The sequence below is a fragment of the Sciurus carolinensis genome, chromosome 8, assembly GCF_902686445.1.
Source record: "Sciurus carolinensis chromosome 8, mSciCar1.2, whole genome shotgun sequence".
NCBI classification, from domain to species: domain Eukaryota; kingdom Metazoa; phylum Chordata; class Mammalia; order Rodentia; family Sciuridae; genus Sciurus; species Sciurus carolinensis.
This window is the reverse complement of record NC_062220.1, coordinates 125,549,951-125,571,137: the sequence shown is the minus strand read 5'-3', so window position 1 is coordinate 125,571,137 and position 21,187 is coordinate 125,549,951. Positions and strand designations below refer to the sequence as shown.

At 49.3% G+C, this 21,187-nt stretch overlaps 1 protein-coding gene across 2 annotated transcripts in view; it reads right to left on the bottom strand.

The window, feature by feature from the left end:
- LOC124990367 (small G protein signaling modulator 1) overlaps positions 1-21,187 on the bottom strand; it is a 56,937-nt gene that overhangs the window by 9,830 nt on the left and 25,920 nt on the right. For both annotated transcript variants that reach the window (XM_047560348.1, XM_047560349.1), the window contains 8 exons: positions 20,385-20,449; positions 18,222-18,367; positions 14,030-14,158; positions 11,176-11,358; positions 10,065-10,133; positions 7,675-8,265; positions 3,623-3,747; positions 2,054-2,136 (listed from right to left, as the gene is read on the bottom strand). In XM_047560348.1, coding sequence (XP_047416304.1) covers positions 2,054-2,136; positions 3,623-3,747; positions 7,675-8,265; positions 10,065-10,133; positions 11,176-11,358; positions 14,030-14,158; positions 18,222-18,367; positions 20,385-20,449 — 1,391 coding nt within the window. The remainder of the gene's footprint in view (positions 1-2,053; positions 2,137-3,622; positions 3,748-7,674; positions 8,266-10,064; positions 10,134-11,175; positions 11,359-14,029; positions 14,159-18,221; positions 18,368-20,384; positions 20,450-21,187) is intronic.

Genomic DNA, 21,187 nt, shown 5'->3' with positions numbered 1-21,187 from the left:
TCCTGCCTCAGCCTCCTGAGTCACTGGGATGACAGCGAGGCACCACTACACCCTGCTTGACTTTATTTTTACGACAGTTTAGATTTATAGAAAAACCGAGAAGGCAACAGAGCGTTCTCACATGGCCCGCACCTGGTTTCCTCAGTCACATCTTCACGTGAGCATGGTTCACTTGCTGTAACTAAGGAGCCAATGCCTTGTGTCATTAACTGAAGTCCGCACATATTCTGATTCCCTCGGCAGTCACCTACTGTCCTCTCTCTGTTGCAGGACCCCATGCCGGGTGGCATATCACACAAACGTCGTGTTTCCTTAGGTTCCTCTTGGCTCCTGTGTTTCTCAGGCTTTCTAGTTTTCAAAGACCTCGACAGTTCTGGAGTCCTGGCCAGCTGCTGTCTTTGTAGGATGCCCCTTTATTAGCAGGGGAGTTGGATGTTTTTCTCAGAGTGAGATGAGGTTATGGGTTTTGGGGAGGAAGATCCCAAAGATAAAGTGCATTTTAACCGCACCATGTCAAGGCACATGCTATCGACAGGAGCTACGATGGACGATGGGAACCCAGGCCACTTGGTGGAGGGAGTGTCTGTCCCAGGGTTTCTCCACTGTGACGTTTCCTTCATTTCCGGCCCCATCCCTTCTCACCCTGAGTTGTTTTGGGAGGAAGTCATGATGTGCAACCCACTTCTTTTTTCTTTCTTTCTTCTTTTTTCTGCAGTGCTGGGTATGTGGTCAGCCAATGCCCCCCTAGCAGTTCTGTCTTCGAGTCCATGAACATGAGATGTCTTTTCATCAGTTAGGTTTCCTTTGGTTTCTTCCAGGGTTGGTGGTTTTCAACGCACCCACCTTGCCCTTTCGTGATGAGATCTGTTCCTAAGCATCCTGTGTTTTAGATGCTATTGCAAAATGGGATCGTCTTCCTCGATTCATTTTGGAATCGTTCATTCCAAGGGAACGGAAATACAACAGACTTTGGTTTATTGATCTCAGATCCTGCAAAATCGATGCATTTATTAGTTCTAATTTTTTTTTTTTTTATTCTGTAGGATTTTCTATATGCAAAGTCAGGCCAGCTGGGAACAGAGTTTTACTTCCTCTCCAATGACTTCTTTATCTTCCTTCACTGCTCTTGCTAGAACCCACAGCAGCAAAAGCAGACATCTCTGTCTTCTTCCAGGTCTGAGGAGAAAGTGTTCAGTCTTTCACCACTGAGTCTGATGTTAATGGTGGGTTTTTCAAGTTCCCTCGTATTCCTAGTTCCTTAAGTGTTTTTATCATGAAAGATATTGGGGTTTATTATATTTTTCTGTGTCCACTGAGATGAATGATTCTTTGCCTATAATTTTATTAATATTGTGAATTGTGCTTATTATTAATGCAGGCTGAACCCCCTTTGTGTTCCTGGGATAAACCCCACCTGGGCATGGTGTGTAATCCTTTTTATTTCTTGTTGGGGGCATAGCTCAGAAGGTGTGAGGCCCTGGACTCAAACACCCAAAAAACAAAACAAACAAAACAAAAATCTCACTTTTTATATATTGTTGGCATTGGCTGCTGGTATTTTGTGGAGGATTTCTGCATTCCTAAACATGAAAGATACTGGTGTGCGGCTTTCTTGTGACGGCTTTGTCTTGTACGGGAATCAGCGAGGTAATGGGGTACCCAGTCCTTGCGTGAGGGCGGCCCTCACGGGAAGCTCCATGCCTTACTTCTTCCCTTCCCGATGCTGGGGACTGAACTTGGGCCTTGCTCATTTTCTTTTTGGAAGAGTCTGTGAAGAGGTGGTGTTAAATCTTCCCTAAATATTTGGAAGTACTCACCAGGAAAGCCACCTGGGCCTGGGTTCCTCTCTGCTGTCCCTCATGTTTGTATAGTCTGTAGCTGGCAAAGGCCTGGCTGGTCCTTAGTGTTGGACACTATGGTACAGGGCTCTTTTTTCACGGGGACCCGGCCAGGTCTTCTGAACCCCTGCCCTGCCCTGCCCATTCCATGGGCCCACTTCCCTGTGGTGGGAAGGAGTCTGACCCCCAGCCTAGGACAGGGGAAATACACTCACCGTCATCCAGGATGACCAGCAGTGGAGCCAGGAGGTCACACATGCCCTGGACGTAGCCGATCTCAATGTGCTGCCAGATATAGCTGTGAGAGACAGGGGGCCCGGTGATGGCACCGCCAGCCGCCTCCTGTCACCCCCACCTGACGTCTGCGTGCCCACCCTGCCTCATGCTCCTAAGACACCCCGGGTGCAGCCGCCCTCCTCGTGTCCTGCCCAAGGGGCCACTGCATGCTCAGGGGCCTTCGCAAGCTCCTTGTGGTGGGGTGACATCCAGGCTCCCTTACTGGGGTCCAGGCACCCGGCATCCCCCCACTCATCTTCAAAAGCACCCCTGGTGCCTCTTCCTCTTCAGCCATATGGAAGTGTCTACTTGGCACAAATAAACCATAGGGTTATGTCTCTGTGCCTTTGCCCAGCGGGTCCCGCTTCTGAAACTCTACCAGCCTCTAGTTAATAAGACGTGCATATTTACTGAGCATTTACTGTACACTTAGCCCAATGTATAGTTACTGCACCTTTTGACTTTCAAAATGATCATATAAAATAAATGTCACTGTTACCATTCTTCGCAGACAAGGAGACTGAGGCATGGACAGGAAAGTGTCATCCCCAAAGTCACACACCTAAAGTAAGTGGCAGGAAGCCTCGCTTGAGGGTGCGTGATCTTTTTTTTTTCCCTCGGTGCTGGGGATTGAACCCAGGGTCTTATGCTTGCCAGGCAAGCACTCTACCAACTGAGCTACCTCCCCAGCCCAGATGTGTGACCTTAAACTCTATGTTAAGCGGTTTCTTTAGATTCTTGTTTAATTTTGTCAAAGCCTATCTGGAGAGTCCCCAGCTCTGCCAGCCTCTGTGTGATCTCTCCCTGTGCTCATAACCAGAAGTCAGTCTCTTCTTCCTCCTCCTCCCGAGCACTGTTCTTAAATATCACATCTATCATGTAGCTGCAAACACTAAAACACATTGTAGCCCACAATGCTCGGTGCCTCCGTACTGCAGTGTACAGCACTGGGCATGTGATCGATTAGGCCATTAAGCATCATATGTGCGTCGATGGAAGATACTCGCTAGGTTGCCAGCTGTCGTTACTTATGTGTTAGTGCCACTGACAGGTGGAGACGGAAAAAATCTCTCTTTTCGTCTTAGGACCTTCTGACTTCCTTGACTGATTTAGATTTTTAATATGCATGGGTTAGTTTTACATCTTAAGGAATGCCAATAATAAATTTTAATGAACAGTAGTAAGTAGCCTTAGATCTTGGCTTCAAGAAAGAAAAAAAACGACAGATTTTAGCCAGAGAGACTGGCTGTGAGTCTCCCTGAGCCTGAGGACACTCACCCAGCAAAGGGGATTGAAGGCTATGCCAACTGAGGGCAGCAGAGGTCTCGGGACAGTGCCTGGTATACAGTAAGCGCTCAATAATCACTGCATTATTATTCCTGTGGTTGTTATTTGTCAACGTGGGTTAAAATAAGACCAGCTTCAGAGCTGAACCAAGTTCCCGCCGGCCGGCCACCGTCCACCCTGTGCGCCCCGCCCCGCCCCCCAGGTGCCCCGCAGGGAACCACCTGCACATGATGTTGCGCAGCTTCTCCAGGTTGGCGGGCGTGAAGTACCAGTAGTTGCGGTCACACCTCTGCACGTCCTTCTCGATGCGGTGCAGATTCACCGTGTACAGGTCCAGCAGCTCCGGCTGCGGGGGCCCGAGAAGAGGAGAAGTTATCCCCAAACCCACCACTGGGGGGCAGGATCCCCGCTCCTCCTCCTGACCCTTTCCTGTGAGCAGAGAAAAGAACATCTCCCGCCGGGTCCGGCGGCGCGTTTATTTATTTGCACATTTTTTTGGGATTGAGTTTGTATGATGAGGATGCTTTCTATTCCTTTTTAAATTGATAAGGGAGTTACGGCTGTAGCTGGAAGTGCCCCTTCTCTACTGAAAACTGCAGAAGGGTAAAAGAATTGAACCCAGGTCCGGTTCTGGTATCATATTAGACCATATCCCGTGGCCACCGACTGATGCACTGGCTCAATGATACAGCAAGAAAATAAGGACCATTTAAGGATCAAAAACCAACAAGAGAAGCAACAAAATACCCAAACTGGTTTGCCTCAGGGGCAACTGCCAAACCAGGGAACTCACGCTTGGAGACCCCGTATACCCCTTGCCAGGGTGAGCCTAGTAAGAGGCCTGCCCAGCAAGACATGACCCACAGAGCCACAGCCTCCGTGAGGAAAAAGCAGGAAATAACCCACACACCTTCAGGGGCCTGAACATAACTGCTCGACTGCACTCTGAACCCAGATGCCAAGCTAAGTGTAAAAGGTATCCCTCTGGGTAATTAAAGGCCAAAACTCAAGTTTATAACTCATGCAGGTTTCTCACCCAAATTCCCCCTGCCTGGGCGGCCTGAAAGACTGGAGAATTTAAAGTCAATTCCAAGTTGTTAGGCCTCTGATATTGGGATGAGGCCAAGGAAATCCCTCTTGAGGAATCAACCTTTTACTTAGGCCTCAACAGATACAATTCCATAAAACATAAGCTCATGTTGAAAAATCACAAAATGCTCAGAGAAAGAGCACCACAAAGAACAGTTGGTATGAACGTGAGATGGCAGGATCAGAGCTACGAGGGCCTCTGTTATTAGAAGAATCAGGAAGAGAATATCAAATTAGTCTGTTTAATATTCTTAAATAAAAGAGGAGGTTAAGGAAATAGCAACGCTACAAAATAATATGTCACTTTATAGCATAGATGAAAAATATTCAAGTGAAACTTTAGAAAACCTTAAACATTCATTAGAGACATGTAACAGAAAATTAGACTGTGTGTGAGAGAGAGAATGTGTGTGTGAGTGAGTGTGTATTGCTGAGGATCAAACCCGGGGCCTTGTGAATGCGAGGCAGGTGCTCTACCACTGAGCTACATCTCTAGCCTGAAACTCTGACACTCTTGAAGAAAATTAGTGAATTCAAAGAGATCTGAAGGAACTACCCAGGATTCAGCAGAGAGAGAAAAAGAAAGGGTAAAAGGAAAGAGCAGTAACAGACACAGAGGAGATCTAACAAGCACGTCATCAGAGCTTCGAGGAGACAGAAAGGGGGGAAGCAGCAACAGCTGAGTGAATAATAGAGGAGAATTTTCTAGAACTGACTAAAGACATCAATGTGCAGATACATAAAACCCAGCAAACCCTGGCTGGGAAACAGAAAAAGAAAGCCACATAATGGCACACGATGTCAGAAACCCATCTTAAAAAGAAAAAAGGAGGTTATCTTTAGGGAGGTGACAATGAGACCCCTGAGTTCTCAACAGCAGCAACGGAAACTGGAAGAAGGTGGAAGAATATCTTCAAGGAACCCCCGCGGCTTGGCTTAGAGGGGTCGAGGGCCTGCGCACGCGCAGGAGGGAGAGATGGGGGGCTTGGCTACTCGGTGTACCCGGTACAGCGTCGGGTTCTTTGCCCTTGTGATGGTGCAGCTGACGGCCAGCTGTGGTCGCTGCCACCGCCCAGCATCGTGAGCGAGGATCGTGCATCCCTAGCTCAGGGAAAAAAATCCAAATTCAAAGTCCGAAGTACAGTTTCTACCAAACGTGTATTACTTCTGTGCCACTGTAGGCGCCAGAAGTCACAAATCAAACCGTCCTAAGTTGGGACCACTGGTACTGAGAAAAAATCACTGTCCTTAGAGTGGCGCGCTCAGTAACATGAGTATCACTCCCGACAGACGGAGGGCCCGTCTGCTCAGTGCGCCACGCGGGGACAAGGACCCAGGCCAGGGGCCCGCCACGGGAGAAGGAACGGCGGGCAAAACGCGCAGCAGCCACCGAGGCCTGTGCGCCACCCAGACGAGGTGCGACCTGAGGCGGGGAAACGGGAGGCCCAGGCACCGGAGCGCCACAGAAGGACACTGCGGGGAGGCAGGAAGGAGGTCAGGGACACCCGGGCCTCAGGGACAGGGCACTGAATCCCCGGGGGGAGCACTCTTCAGACACCAGAGCACAGCGGGTCTGCGTGTTTGAGGAGGGATTCAGAGACCTGGCCAGGAATGTGGAGCAATGAGTTGGTGATAAATATGCAACAAAGCAAGTAAAAAATAAATAAATAAAAAAATCCAGGAATTTTTTTTTTTTCCTTTTGCTTGAAAAATAAACACAGCTGACGACGTGGCTGGCTGCGGTGTTAGGCTGTTATGGTCATGTGACCCTAAAACGGTTATGTCGCTGTGGTGGAAAGAGGGCTGTGGCACAGTGGCGCTCATGCGGGGAGCTGGTGTTGGGGTGGAGGAGGACATAGGAGTTAAATCCTCTGCTTCCACAGAGGGGCGAGAGGGGTAGCGCCTAAAACTGGGAAATTAAAAAAAAAAAAAAAAAAATCCGACAGCAATAGTCCAAGTGTGTTTGAGATATGGGGTAAAATCAGATAATAGGGCAGAATAAGTAAATAGGATTGTCCTGGGAGGGTTCTGTGGGGAGAACCATGGTTTTGCTCTTTTTCTTCCTTTCTTATTTTTTCTTTCTTCCTTTTTAGAGAGAGGGTCTCCCTCTGTTGCCATGACTGGCCTCCAAGTCATGAGCTTGAGCGAGCCTCCTGCCTCAGCCTCCGGGGTGGCCTGGACCCCAGGTGTACATCCGGTTTTCATATCTAGCCTCGTCCAGGTAATCCTTAAATTATGGGCTTTGATAGGGGAAAAAAAAAAAAAAACTTTAAAAGACACGTGTGCGCAGTGGATGGCTCGGAACAACGTCCCCTCCAGATGATATTCTCTGGCTTGGTTTTTCTGGCAAGTTGAAAGGGCATCATACCTGAGTCAAGAGCAAGAAGGTGACCATCAAGGCTGCGGTGGCCTGGGGGCTTGCTGTGTGCTGAACACACAGGACTTCAGAGTGCTAATGCTGGAAGTGACTCAGAAGGACGGTGCTGGGCAGATGGGAGACCAAGGCGCGGGAGGGTCAACATGATCTAGGGATGCCTACTGCAAAGCCCGTGTTCCTTAAGTTCTCTCTGGCTCAGCATCCCTCAGCTCAGGCCCAGGAGAGTCTGGGAACTTTTGAGGACTTGGGGACATATCTCCATCTGTGCCTGTATCTCTAGGTCCATCCCTATCTAACGCGATGTCTTGGAACAGGACCTGAGTCTAGGCATGAACCCGTTTGAGCTCCCTGTGGACCTCACAATGCCCCCAAGCCACTTTATACAGAATTGTGAACAACTGTGCATCTCCACTGCGGCCCATCCCATGAGGTCAGGTGTGGAATTTTCTATTTGTGACATTAAGTTGGTGACCAGACACCTGGGGTTTGGACTACTCTGCAGAATAGACTGTTTTGTTTGTTTCTGGAGACAGAGTCTCGCTCTGCTTCCCAGGCTGGCCTTGAACCCGTGGGCTCAGTGATCCTCGGGCCTCAGCCTCCCGACCAGCTGGGACAACAGGTGCTCACTGCTGCCCTAGCTTGAGCACTGTGGACTTGGGATTTTAAGATCAGGGACGCTCCTCTCTCTCAGATGGTGCCTGTAGTGGATCCTGGTGACCAGAAGGAAGCCAACCACCCACCGCTGTCCGGCTGGGTCGCTGCGCCCCACCCCCAACAGCTGGATGGAGGAGAGACCTGGAGACTTACGGAGTAGGTGACCCCGCTGGAAGACACGGGGGACGCCTCGCTGTTGGCAGACGTGGTCACGACCAGAGAAGCCAGGGCGGGGAAGAGACTCTCCATCTCGGGCTCCTCCGAGAGGTTGTCCTCGCTGTCCCCCTGGCTGCGCTTCTCCGCCCCGCCACCCCGCCAGCCCTCTACCGCCGCACCCTCCTTTTCAGGCAGGGCCACGTCCATGCTGCCGGAGATGGACATGAACTCGTCCAGGCTCTCGTTGGCGAGGAGGTCGCTCTCCAGGCTGTCCTGCACAGCCAGCTCCTCGCGAGGGGCCTCGTCCCGGGAAGTGGTGGCCTCGCTGCTCTGCCCGTCCTCCACGCTGCTGTCCCCAGGCCGAAGCGCTGGGGGGATGCTCCGCTGGGCGTCCAAGACGCTGTCTTCGGTGCTCAGGCTGGGCTCTGAGTGCTCCGAGAGGCCGGAGGAGAAGTTGTGGGAAGATGGATGACCAGAGTCTGGGGAACAGGTGCCGTTGGCCAGGTTCCCATTGGGGATCTTGGACTGTTTCTCCTCCAGTCTGCCTTCGCCTTCCACCTGCTCTGCCTCATCTACGGACTCAAACACCTAAGGAGAAAGTGAACAGAGATGGATGGACTAGGTGAGCTAGGTGTCCATTGTGACACTGTCAAGCAACAACCTAGAAATCCAACAACTGGGGACTGGTTTCAGGATGGAACGTGCATGCACTGGAATACTATACGGTCAGTGAAAAGAATCAGATGGAAAAGGTATCTTTCATGCTTCATGTGTAACACATAACTAAGTGATCTATGCACTTGTGTATGCGTGAAGAATTCAGAGAGAAATAAGAAAGCACTACAGCCTTCTACATAGGGCTACCAGGGAACTGAAATGGTGGAGAGAAATTCATCATATAGACTTTCACCCTGAACTTTTTCAAAAACTAAAAAATTAGTGACTATAATAAGGAACAGGCTAAAAAACAAACCACGACATATTGGTGGTTCTTTGTGTCCTTGGGCCACGTCCCTTCAAGGACAGACAGTGAAAGACCATGTTCCAAAGTCCCTTGCAGTATTTCTTTTCTCTGTTGACTTGACTCATGGTTGATTTTGTATGTCTCTGTTTTTTAAAGTTTCTTTTTCAGAAATTTCATTCAGTTGACTTAATGTACATAAAAATTCATCTAATTCCAGGGTCAAAATTAGAACTTTTTTGACTGTGAAGTCAAAATGAGAAACCGAGTCAGGGACACGCAGCTTCCCCTCGTCCCTGTACCCTCTCTCCTGGGGTACCCACTTTGGGTAGTTCTGATTTATCTTTCCACTCCTTGTGAAAACAGATGTGAATGCATACACACATCACTCTGTCCCCTTTCAACACCAGAGCTGTCTTCCTGTGTAGCTTTTTGGCACTTTGCTTTTTTCTTTAATGTTGAGAGAGATGGAATGAAGTGTTTTCATTGAGTGAAATGGAAAGCCACTGAAGAAGTCACACGATGGTGTTCATGTAGAAAAATTTAGAAACTACGACTGTGGCTAGGTACCGTCTACGCATTTCAGTGTGTGTGGAAGATTTTGAAAGAACGCAGTGGACTACTGATAGTGGTGTTATTTTTCAGGGCAGGCAGGAGGATGAGGGAAGAGAGAAGCAAGTTGAGCTTCTTCTGCAATGTTTTAATGTTCTACGGGGAGAACGGATTCACAAGTCAGTCCTCCATGATTCCCAGATTCCACATCCACAGATTCCACCAACAGCGGACTGAAAATATTTGGGGGAAAAACAAAAAAAGACCGCATCTGTGTTGGATGCATGCAGACTCTCTTCCCTGTCATTATATCCCCCGAACAACACAGTATATAGCAACTATTCAATGGCATTTACATGTGTTAGGGACTCTAAGTCATCAAAAGCACACAGAAGGCTTTGCAAAGCTCCTCTGCAAATACTGGGCTATTTTGCACAGGGATTTGAGCATCCCTGGAGTTTGGTCTCCATGGGGGTTCCTCAAACCAGTCTGCTGTGGATACCAAGGGACAACTATATTACTTGTGTCACTAAAAATCCCCCCTTTTTTTGGGGGGGGGGTACCAGGGATTGAACCAGGAGCACTTAACCACTGAGCCACATCACCAGCCCTTTTATATATTTTATTAGAGACAGGGTCTCTTAGGGCCTCACTAAGTTGCTGAGGCTGGCTTTGAACTCACGATCCTCCTGCCTCAGCCTCCCAAGTCGCTGGGATTGCAGGCATGTGCCATTGTGCCTGGCTTAAAAATTCAATTTTGAATTTAGTATAAAAAGCTAAAACAAACCAAAAAGGGACCCATAGAGGACAGACATTCAGTGCCCGCCCCCCAGGGGGCGTGGTGGGGGGAGGGGCGGCACCTCTGGGAGGTCACCTGTGTGCTGCTGCTGGAGTCGCTCTGCAGGCGGAGGTTCTGGCGGCCGGAGCTGCAGCTCTGGGAGGACTGAGAGGAAAAGGGCATCAGAAGAGCGGGAGGGGCCTGCTCGGGAGGGACTGGGAGCCAGGAAGCCCGGTTCCACCTCTGTTCCCGGCTAGAAGTCACCTCAGGAGACTTCGGTTTCCCAGCTGTAAGAGAAGGAGGTGCCATCCCTGCTCCCCAGAGTCCCGCTCCTGTACGCGGCTTTGCCCTGTGACTGCACAGGCCCCGCCCACCTGAACTGCTTCCACCAATGGCTGTGAGCAACCTCAAGGGAGCAGAGACTCGAAGCGCGCATGTGCGGTTCAGCTTTCTTCTCTTAGCACCTGCTTTCCCTGGGACAGCGTGCCCAGGCTAGCCTCCTGGAGGACGAGGCACAGGGCGCGGAGCCGAGTCCCCCAGACAGCCAAGGGAGCCCAAGTCAGATCAACAAGCTTCGGGTGACCAGCCACTGAGAGCCGGCATCAGAGTGAGCCGCTGGGCGGACCTGTAGACTTAGGGGCAAAACTAACAAGGACCATGTTGATGGCTGAGGTCACTGGATGGGGTGGCTGGTTGCTATGCTGTGCTCTTTTGGCCACAGCAAGGACACGTCACTGGCGAGGCCAGCGTGTTCCTCTGAGCTCCTGCTTTGTCCTGTTCAGCTGGTGGTTATGTAAGGGTGACATGTCTGTCTTGGCTACTGGAACACTCTGGACATTCCAGGACACTCCTGATAGTATCTGGCACACAGTGGGTACTTGATAAGCACAGCTGAACATGTGGAAGTCAGGCACTGTGCGAGCCACTTGATGCACTGTCCTGTCTGAGCTGTGCACAGACTTCTACATGACAGGTTATTCTGTTTAGATGCAAAAACGAAGGTCAGGGGAAAAGGCCTTGCAGGAGACCCCAGGGCTGATGTTGGGATTTGAACTCAGGTCTGGGTCCATGGTCACCCCCTCAAACAAATAAAGAAATAAAAAAGCATTTACACTCGGCCTTCGCCACTCCTCTCAGGACCGTCTGGGGGAGAGATCCAGCCTCCCCGCCCCTCCCAGCTGGCTCCCCGAGGTCAGCTGTGCGTCACCTCATTGCTGATGGTGGAGTCCCTGTGCATCATCCGGTGCAGGTGGCCGTCCAGGCTGGCCCCCGACGAGCACTTGGCCAGGGCGGCGGCGTGGGACTCCCGCTCCCTCTGTCGCACGATTGCCTCGCATCCCAGCCACTCCGACATGGTCTGCGCATAGCAGGCGTGGATCTGCTCGTCCACCTGCCAGGGTGGACACAAGGTGAGCCAGGGTTGCAGGTGCTGGGCACGCAGCAGTCAGCTGGGTCTGGAGGAGGGTCTGACCGCCCGGCGTTGCTGCAGGGAGCTTCCGCTAACTGGGCACCTGCCACATGACGCCTGGCCGCAGCCAGACCTGAGAACACACAGGTGAGTGAGGCTCAGTCCTTCCCTCCCTCCTCCTCACCCCTACTGTGTGCTGGATGGTCTACTCGACCCTGGAGGTAACAAAGGGAGACGATTGCTTCTTTCCTTATTTTACGACCGCCCTTCTCTGCTTCTTCATTCCTTCATTTCATTTCCTCATTCATTTGATTTGAAAGTACCTAGTGTGTGCCAGGCACCTCAGTAGGCATGTGGAACACAAGATGGACACCTGCCCATCCACTCACTGGGCGCATTTGCTGAGGGCTTCCTGCCCGTCCAGCATGGGCCCAGGAGCTGGGATACAATGTGAGGAGAACCACCTGCTCCCCTTCGCTGCAGCCCTGGCCTGAGGGAAGGGCCACAGGTTCCAAGCTGTTCCCTTGTGGGCTGTCAGCAGGTGGGGGGGGGTGCGGGGGGCTTTCATTGCTCCTGGGTCACACAGCCCAGGTGACTGGGGCTCCCAATCTGCCAGACACCTGGGCATGATGCAGCAGACAGCCTGGGTGCACGGTGTGCAGGGGAGAGGTGCAGGGGACAGGAGCAGGGGCTCTCCTGTGGCTGCTCAGAGAGGGGCTCCAGGCCCTCCCCACCCAGAGGCCTGCCTCCTGCCCACCTCCCTAGGACTCCTCCAAAGCCTGCCCGCCTCTCAGCTCCCGGCACCATCCCAGGCCAGGCTCCCCCACCCCCCTGCTGAGCCAGCAGCCTCCTTCGGGTCCCTGCTTGTCCCAGCCTGGTCCCTCCTGCCCATGCACCACTCAGCAGCCGTCCTCCTCATGTCCTCTCCAGCCTCAGCTCTGCACTGCCCCCCACCCCCCAGCCCTTCACGTCCCAGTGACTCACACCCCACCCCTCCCCCACCCGTACAACAGGCACAGACACACCGAGTCGCGCTGGCCTCCCGCCAAACAGGTGCCGGGCCCCTCGGTGGAGGAGTTCGCAATGCTCGGGCCCAGAGCCCAAACCCAGCCTCGACCCAAATGGCCTGACACACGCAAAAATGAACTCGAAATGGATCATGGACTTGAAAATAAAATGTCAAACTAAATCTTTTAGAAAAAAATACAGCAGTGCTTGGGTACTTAGGGCTAGTTAGGAAAGTTTGTAGACTTGAACCCCAAAGCACAATCTATAAAAGGAAAAAATGGGTAAAGCTGAATTTCCATCAGAAACATCTAGAGGGGCCCAGGGTGCGGCTGGGTGGTGGAGCGCTCGCCTAGCACCTGTGAGGCCCTGGGTCCGACCCCAGCACCACACGACAAATAAACAAATGAAAAACTCAACTCTGTCTTGCAAAAGACCCTGTTAAGAAGATGAAAAGACAAGGTACAGACTGGGAGAGAGTATGTATAGACCTCTTGTCTGAGGAAGGACTATCAACCAGAGTTCACACAGAACTCTGAACTCAGCAGTCAAACCCAAAGAATCCAATCCAAAATGGACAAAAGACAGGAGCAGACACTTCCTGAGACCCGTGATGGCTGATGTTGCAGGGAAAGAGTCTCAACCTCATGGCCCTTTGGGAAATGCAAATTAAAACCACAACAAAATGTCATTTACGCAACTGTCAGAGTAGCTAAAATTGAAAATCAGGGACACCACCAAACTCTGGTGAAGATGCAGGTGTAGACGGCTCTGGTGGCTGGTGGGCACTGGAAAGTCTGAACATGCAGCTACCCTGGGACCCATCAAGTGGTACGGTTGAGTATTTATCCCAGGAAAATGAGAACCCAGGCTCACACAAAACCTGCATACAAATGTCCACCGTGGCTTTGCTCGCAGAGCCAAAAATCTGGTAGCAACGGAGCTCCCTGCTGACAGGTGAAGAGCTCGTGGTCCGCCCAGACCATGGAATACTGCTCGGCCAGAACAAGGAATCAACTACAGGTACAGTGACCAGGAGGAAGCTCCAGAGGCTTGTGCTGCCTGAGAAGAGTCAGTCCGCGAAAGTGGCACACTTGTGATTCCACTGGTCTAACACTCTGGAACTGAGAAAATCACAGCAACGGAGAGCAGAGGAGTGGCTGCCAGAGGTCAGGGCTCGCAGTGGGACAAGGGAAATGTTCTGTATGCTGACTGGGAAGGTGGGCGTGAATCTCCACCGTGACAAAACCAAAGAACCAACCAAACACACACCCAGTGCCAACAGGTGAGGGCATGTGAGGCTGGGAAGCCCAAGCATTAAAGTGCTGAGCCCTGGGGGTGCCTCGTGCTGCATCAGTTTTGCTAGATGTCACCATTGTGGGGAACTGGGTAAAGGACCTACAAGACCCTCTGCTGTATTTCTTACAACTGCTTATTAATGTAATAATGATCTCAAGAGGTTTATTTAAAAAGTGACAAATGCCGCTTGTGTTGTACGTCCACTGGACAGGAAATGTGGGGGAGCCACGAGCCTTGAGGTCTCCCCTTGTCTCCTGCCTACCATGGTCCAATGGAACCAGAGCTCCCCAGGCCCACAGTGTCCAGCTCCTTTTGTTGTAGGACCCTGCAGCCTGCAGGGGTAACCAACCTCCTTCCGGTCTGTTTCCGTCATCCCGAACTGATAGTGGCCCAGGAGGAAGGGCCACACGGCCTTGCGGATCTCGGGCTGGATGCCTCCGTAGTAGATGAGACGCAGCAGCTCCTGCTCCTCGTAACTCTGGGATGGGGGAGGGAAGCAGAGGGTTTAGTCAGCAGGGAACCAGCAGGTGGGCTCTGAGGCTCGGTTTGCTTCTTGGAGCAGCCCCAGAGATCCTATGTGCATGAGCAAAGCAATGTGCACCTGAGGATTAACTGTGGCACTGTATGAAAGAGCAAACCCTAGCAACCCACTGGCTCTCCACCATGGGGAGCAGGCATCCCTGCCTGGGTACCACACAGAGATCAAAGAGGGTGGAGGTGCATTTATGAGGCTTGATGCCAGAGAGGCTGATTTCTTGCTGGCTTAACAGCCCTGGGTGGGCACTTCTGGTGAAGGGCATCTCTCCTCCCCCAGAGGTTCAGACTTCTTCAGTCTGGGCTCCCACCATTCTCCAGGGCCTCATGGTCATCTGAACCAGCGGAAGGGGAAGTAGACAGTGTGGAGGGAACTCACAGGAAAGATTCAATGTGTGTTAAGTGGGGAAAAAAAAAAAAGCCTGATAAAGAACATATCTAGTGAGACTACAGCATGCCTAGGGCTTTTGCAAAAAGAAAAATGAAGAGCATGAATGTATGGGATATCCATTGTATATTACTGTATGTTAATTGGTATGTTGTAATTCACATGTGTGTTTAATTTTAAGCCAATGCTTCATATTGTGTATATTTGGAAATATTATCATGCAGTTATTAGTGTGAACTCAGTTCTAAGAAAACTTGAAAGGGAATGAATCTAGAAGAAACGTTTCCACTTGCTACTTCACACAGCAATGATTTCTGTGCACACTAGTATGAACTTAGCAACTGTTTGCCATATTGTGTGGAGTTGATTTTTTCCACTTAAGAAATAATCATTTCTATGCAAAGGCTTTTCATTGAGCTGAGGAGCCAGCAGATCCCTGCTGGACTGTGTCTGTGGAAGGGACCATCTCCTATCACCTCTTTATTTCATATTCCAACTTTAAAAGCGTTGGGAAGGCTAGTCTTGGGTGTACCCAACAACAATGAGAAAAACAGCCCCTCTTCTGTCCTTCTTGGGGATTTTAATTTATATTTTGCAGATGGCCTTGTCAAAGCTGTTTAAAAAGCAGAAAACAGTCTGCCACTGAGACTCTGATCTCTTCATCAAACATCTGCTTCCTCTTCTAGGTCTATCATTAGACTCCATTTTGCAGCCTCCCTTCCAGTTAGGAGTGGTCACGCTGCCAGGATCTGGCCAATAGGATGGGAGAGGGTGTGAGAGAAGAAGCCCTTTCTAAGCCAAGGCCAGGAAGAAACAGGTGGGTTCCCTCTGTACTATTTCCCCTTCAACTGGACCACATGACCATGAGGCTCTGGAAACGGTGGAAGTACAGACTGAAAGAAGGAGCCTGAACCCCTCGGGGGAGGAGAGATACCCTTCACCAGGAATGCCCACCTGGGGCTCTTAAGTCAGCAAGAAATCAGCCCCCTGGTGTCAAGCAACTGAAAGAGTGGGGCCTGTCCCTTCCTAGTGCAGTCTACCCCAATGCCAATAGGCAGCTAAAGGCAAGACGTGGCCAAGCAGGTTGAGATTGTGTTCAGTGAGACCTACTCACTGTAGTGTCTCAACCGACTTGTCCTTAGACTGGGGCCTCCCCAACTGGGAGGATTACCAGAGCACCTGGGGACCTTTCAACATAGATTCTGGGCTGCATTCCCAGAGGTTGCTAAATCAGTACAGCTAGAATTGAGCCCAGAAATTAATAAATCTTTTAAATTCCTCAGGAAACATGGAGACTCAGAAACTGCTGGGGGTTAGGAGTGCTATGAAATTCTGGGACAGTAAGCTGGCTTCTCTAAATTTTAAACACAAATCAATCAATTTTATTTCTAGGAATCTCTTGAAATAAAAGCACTAGCACAAAAAAAAAAAGCTATAAAGATATTGATTGAAATACTGTTTAAAATAGTTTTTGTTAAAAAATCAGAACCCAGCTGTCTGTCATTAGGGGAAGATTTGAATAAATTATGGCCCATTCACATATGAGGTGCTAACATTCAGTATTTCACCTAGAGATTTGAAAGACACTCTTGACATAAAAGTAAATTGGTTACTTAATACAATTTTAATATTATATCATTTTAAAAATAAGAGATATAAGTAAGGTTGAAATCAACATTATAGAGGTGTAGATTTCTATCTATATATTAGATATATATATTCTTATATATCTACATATAAATAAAAATAAGAGATCAAGATAAGATTTAAAAATATGTAGTTATATATAAATATGTAGGTAGATACAGAAATATACATAAGTCTATCTCTGCATATCTGTAGACATGTAGATTTGTATCTATATAGATACAAAAATACAGATAAAGTATATATATATGTGCCTTATATATACTATAGACTCATAGATATAGAAAGACAAGTTACAAAGATATATATATATGTCTACATGGCTTCATATCTATAGTTATAGAAATACAGGTAAGATATAAATATATAAATAAAGATATTCTTATGGATAAACACAGGAAATATATGGAACATTTTACACCAAATTAAGGCCCCAGGGATCAGAACTAGAAGAATAAAACAGAGAGGTGATATTTCAGTTTCTTTTAAAATTTTGTACACCTGTATTCATCTTTGAATTCATACAGTACATGGACATTACTCCTATAATTTTTTAAATTTTTTATAGTATTTTTGGCAAAAAGCAAACCACCTTTCTGTTAGTTGAGGCTTGGGAACTAGTTGATCTTTCCTCCTAGTCCCCTGGAACCCCAGGAATGCACCTAATAGGGCCTCCCCACCCCATCCAGGGTGCAACAGCAGTGTGTCCTCTCCTGCACTTGGTGGGAAGGCACACAGTCAACAGGGCCACCAGATCCACCCAGCGTGGAGACAGGCGCCTCCTCCAAGATCCTGTTCTTGGCCCAAATGAGAGCTTCTCAAAGTGGGTTCCGCCTTCCACTCGTCATGGGAGGCACTTTTCCAACAGGTTTCCGTGGCCAAACACATCTGAGGGAACGATCCTCTTATTCTCCCTCACTCCCCTGATTTCTTTCCTTTTCTTTTTTTAAATATATTTTTTAGTTGTTGATAGACCTTTTTTTTTTTTAAATTTATTTACATGTGGTGCTGAGAATTGGGCCCAGTGCCTCACACATGCCAGGCGAGTGCTCTGCCACTGAGCCCCAGCTCCAGCCCTCCCCTGATTTCTTGAGTGTGACCAGGATATTAGCACAGCCATGGTTCAGAGAAGTCCTGAGGCACACAGAAAACTGTTTAACCTCAACATTTCCCAAACTGGCTGACGATGAAACTTTTTTCAAACACCAACATTTTTCTCCCAGGGACACTTTTACAACAATCAGGAAATCTTAGAAAGCATTCAAGCAATGACTGTCTGTAGGTGACTATCTCTAGACCCTAGGCCACCAGACGGAGATGGGACAGTTTTGAGCCCTGGTGGAAAAGGTCCAGTGCCTGCCTTGGACCCAGCTGCTTCCATTCTAGGAGTTTGAACAGTACTCAAGTCTCGGCCCCACATAAAAATAAACAAAATAGGGCTGGGGAGATAGCTCAGCTGATAGAGTGCTTGCCTCCCAAGCACAAGGCCCTGAGTTCGATCCCCAGCACCGCAAAAAAAAAAAAAAAAAAAAAAAAAAAAATTAAGGTATTGTGTCCATCTATAGCTAAAAAAACATTTTAAAGAAAGAAATGATTTGTTTCATATATTCCTTATGACTTGAAGGTAATTACATGCAGTATGTTCAGTGCAGCTGCGTTGTGACTGGGACCCGTCACATGAGGCCAGGTGTGGGATTCTCCACTGTGGTGTCCTGTTAATACCCAAGTAATTTTGGAGCATTTTGGATTTTCAGATTAGCTGTGCTCAACCTGTATATGTCCTTCAATCTCAACTCTAAAGGGGCGGTGGGCTATGGGTCTTGGAATTCTCCAGAAGAGGGGACCTTCCATGTGCATGTACAGAACTCAGGCAGGTCAACTTGAGTGCCCACAAGCAGGAGGCCCTATTTCTCAAATAGGAAAGACTTCCCTGCAGCCTGCCCCGTGCAGCCCAAGTCCGGCCAAGGCTTACCGTGCTGTTCTGAAGGTACTGTTCCCAGATCCCAGCAGTCAGGCCCTGCCCAGCGTCGCAGGGCAAGTCTGGAGACACGATCATGTGATTGACCAGGGCTGACAGGTGGGTCCTCACGGTGGACAGGTGTCTGCAGTAGGCGAGCCCTGTTGGGGAGGAAAGAGAAATGTCATGCTCTGCCATCTGCCTCTCTGGCTCATGGAGTCTTCAAAGTGGCATCCTTGTTCCCAGCTTATTGAACCCCCATACCCTACAAATTCTCATCACCTCTTTTCCCAAAAAAGCAACGTGAAGCCCAATGGGGTGATGTCACTTGATGGCTTGACTGCTCAACCCTCAGGAAGTTTTGTCACCAAAACTTTGACACCACCCTACTGGGTTGGAATCCAATGCATTCAATTGATAGACTGCAGGCAGAAAAGGACCAGGAAGGAAGAGGGCCAGGGACTCCTCGAGCTCACTGTGCCCCTGCCTCAAATCTACAGGGAACGTGAGGACTCCTGCTCAAACTGCTGCTGGATAAAGGAAGTCCCAGCAAGTCAGTGACCCAGAGATGCTGAGGGCACCGGGTCTGCTTTCCAGGGTGGATCTGTCACCTTAAAGGAATGCCCGCCAATGTGCCATCCCTCATCTGCTGCACCCTGGGCCCATGAGGGTGCCTGGAGATCAAGAAGCATTCAGCAAATGCCAGCCTGTGCCATTTGCTGACTGCGCCCCTTCCTCCTGGCTCATCTCCAATTCCCAGAGAGAATGCTGGAACTTCTAGAGCCTGAGGATTCACCCCACCAACAATAGGAAGGACGATGATGGTGGTGGTTGTCACAGAATGTCCAGCATTTATAGTGCACATGATGCTACACAGCACTAACAGCCAGGACTGTTCTCTGAGTTTCCATAAGTGAGCTATTTCTCACCATGACCCTATGAAGCAGGTATTAGCATTGTCCTTACTTTATAGATGGGGAGACTGAGGCATATGCTGGTTATGTCATTGGCCCATGTCACATCACTAGAGGAAGTACAGGGTTGGGATTTGGCCCCAGGCCTCCTGGTTGGAATCTTGGCTCTCAACCAGCATCAGGGATGCTCAATGTCATCATCTGATCACCTGGTTCCAGACTCATCTCAACACTGTCCTTCCTCCAGAAAGATCTTGCCCTTGGGTCTGATAAACCCTTGCTCAGTGCCTGCTGCATGCCAGGCTCTGCCTCAGGCACTGGAGATGGTGGTCACAGAACAGGCAAGAACCTCAGCTGAGGGGAGCTTACCCTCTCTGTCTCTCCAGGCACTCAGAGATGATGGGCCCATGCAGGCCCATCCAGGTTTCTGTGGCCAAATACATTTGAGGGAATGCTCCTCTTACTCACCCATGCCCTCAATTTCTTGAGTGGGATGGGGATATTAGCATAGCCAAGGTTCTGAGAAGTTCTGAAGAATACAGAAAACCTCAATGTTTCCTGAACTATTTGACCAGGAAACTGTTTTCAAACTTAAACGTGCAGGCCCATGCAGGGTGTATTAGAACTTTTCTAGAATCCCTCAAAATGCATGATTTATCTTTCCCATCCAGGTTGTGGGGCTTGGGAAATAAAATATGCTGAGAAACAAGACTAGAGAGGGAAAAAAACCAAAGCCTTTGGAGCCAAGTAGGCCAGGATTCAAGTCCTAGGTCTTTAAAGCTTGTTAGCTGTGTGAACCTGGGCAAGTCACTTTGCCCCTCTGTGCCTTGTCTGATTAATGGGAACAACCAAAATATCTGTTATTAGTTTTGATCTTTAAGTTTTGGGGATGGGATCAGGTCACCTTTTTCTTCTGCCTGAGAAATGGAACTTACGTGTACTAAGCACCTACGACACGCAATACTAGGTGCTAAAGACTTTACGCCCTCTTCTCATTCCATCCTGAAAACAAATCCTCAGGATGCAGTAGTGACCAAACCAAGCCTCCTTTCCCAGGGGCCCCAGCGTCCACTGCCCTCTTAGAATCCAGAGATAAAATTATCCACAATCTGTAGATGAGCAAACTGAGCCTGAAACCAGATATCTAGAAGGTAGGGATGTTCAAACTCCAGAGCCAGGCTCTGTCCCTGATATTTCTGGCATACAGCAGGCACTCAATAGATGCTCCTTGGAGACCACATCAGCAATGGAGACCTATACGCACATCCATAAAAGGCTCTGGAGAGGATCTGGTACTTCATATTGTCACAGAGCAGCTTCAGAGGAGCCCTGCAGGTGGAGAAAGGAAGATGCTTTACAAGAGCCACGCATAGCCCAGGTTTTCTGAAGAGGACCACAGCCATTCTCTGAGGGGACCGCAGGGTGGGTTGCTGTGATTTCCATATGGCTACATTGCCCCTTCTTATCAGAACCCCAGCTTTCCTTTGAGGTATCACCTCTCCCATAAACCTCTGTCCCTGTGGTCTGGATCGGACAAATGACTCGACCTAGGACAGGACCCAGGTTGAAGTCATGGGGATTGGCTCAGAGATGGTCATGTGACCCAACCTGGGACAATGAGAATCAGCCCTTGGGACTTTTCTTTTTTTGGAACTACCAAGAAACGGGCGCTTTTTTTTTTTTTTAATTTCCTGTCTGAGTTCCTAAGCCAGGGAGATACACATTCATGGCTGCTGGGAGTCATCTTTGCCGTTGTACAGAGAGGGCCTGCCTGAGAGCAGAGAGTGGAACTAGCAAACAGGCAAGTGAAGCCAACATCTGAAGACACAGACAGGGCTTCCTATTTTGAGCATCATCCATCCAGATGCTGCTTGCCTCTGAACTTCTCAGTTATGCCAACATTATTTTATTTTCTTCTTGCATCAGCTTGAAGTGGGTTTCTGTCACTTTCTTCTAGTGACCCAGGGGAACCACATTAAGCCATGCTGGCATTCAGTTGGAATGACTGCAAAGCAGGTGACATCTCTAAGCTTCCCCTTGCATGGCCATTTCTGGGTGCCATTTTGG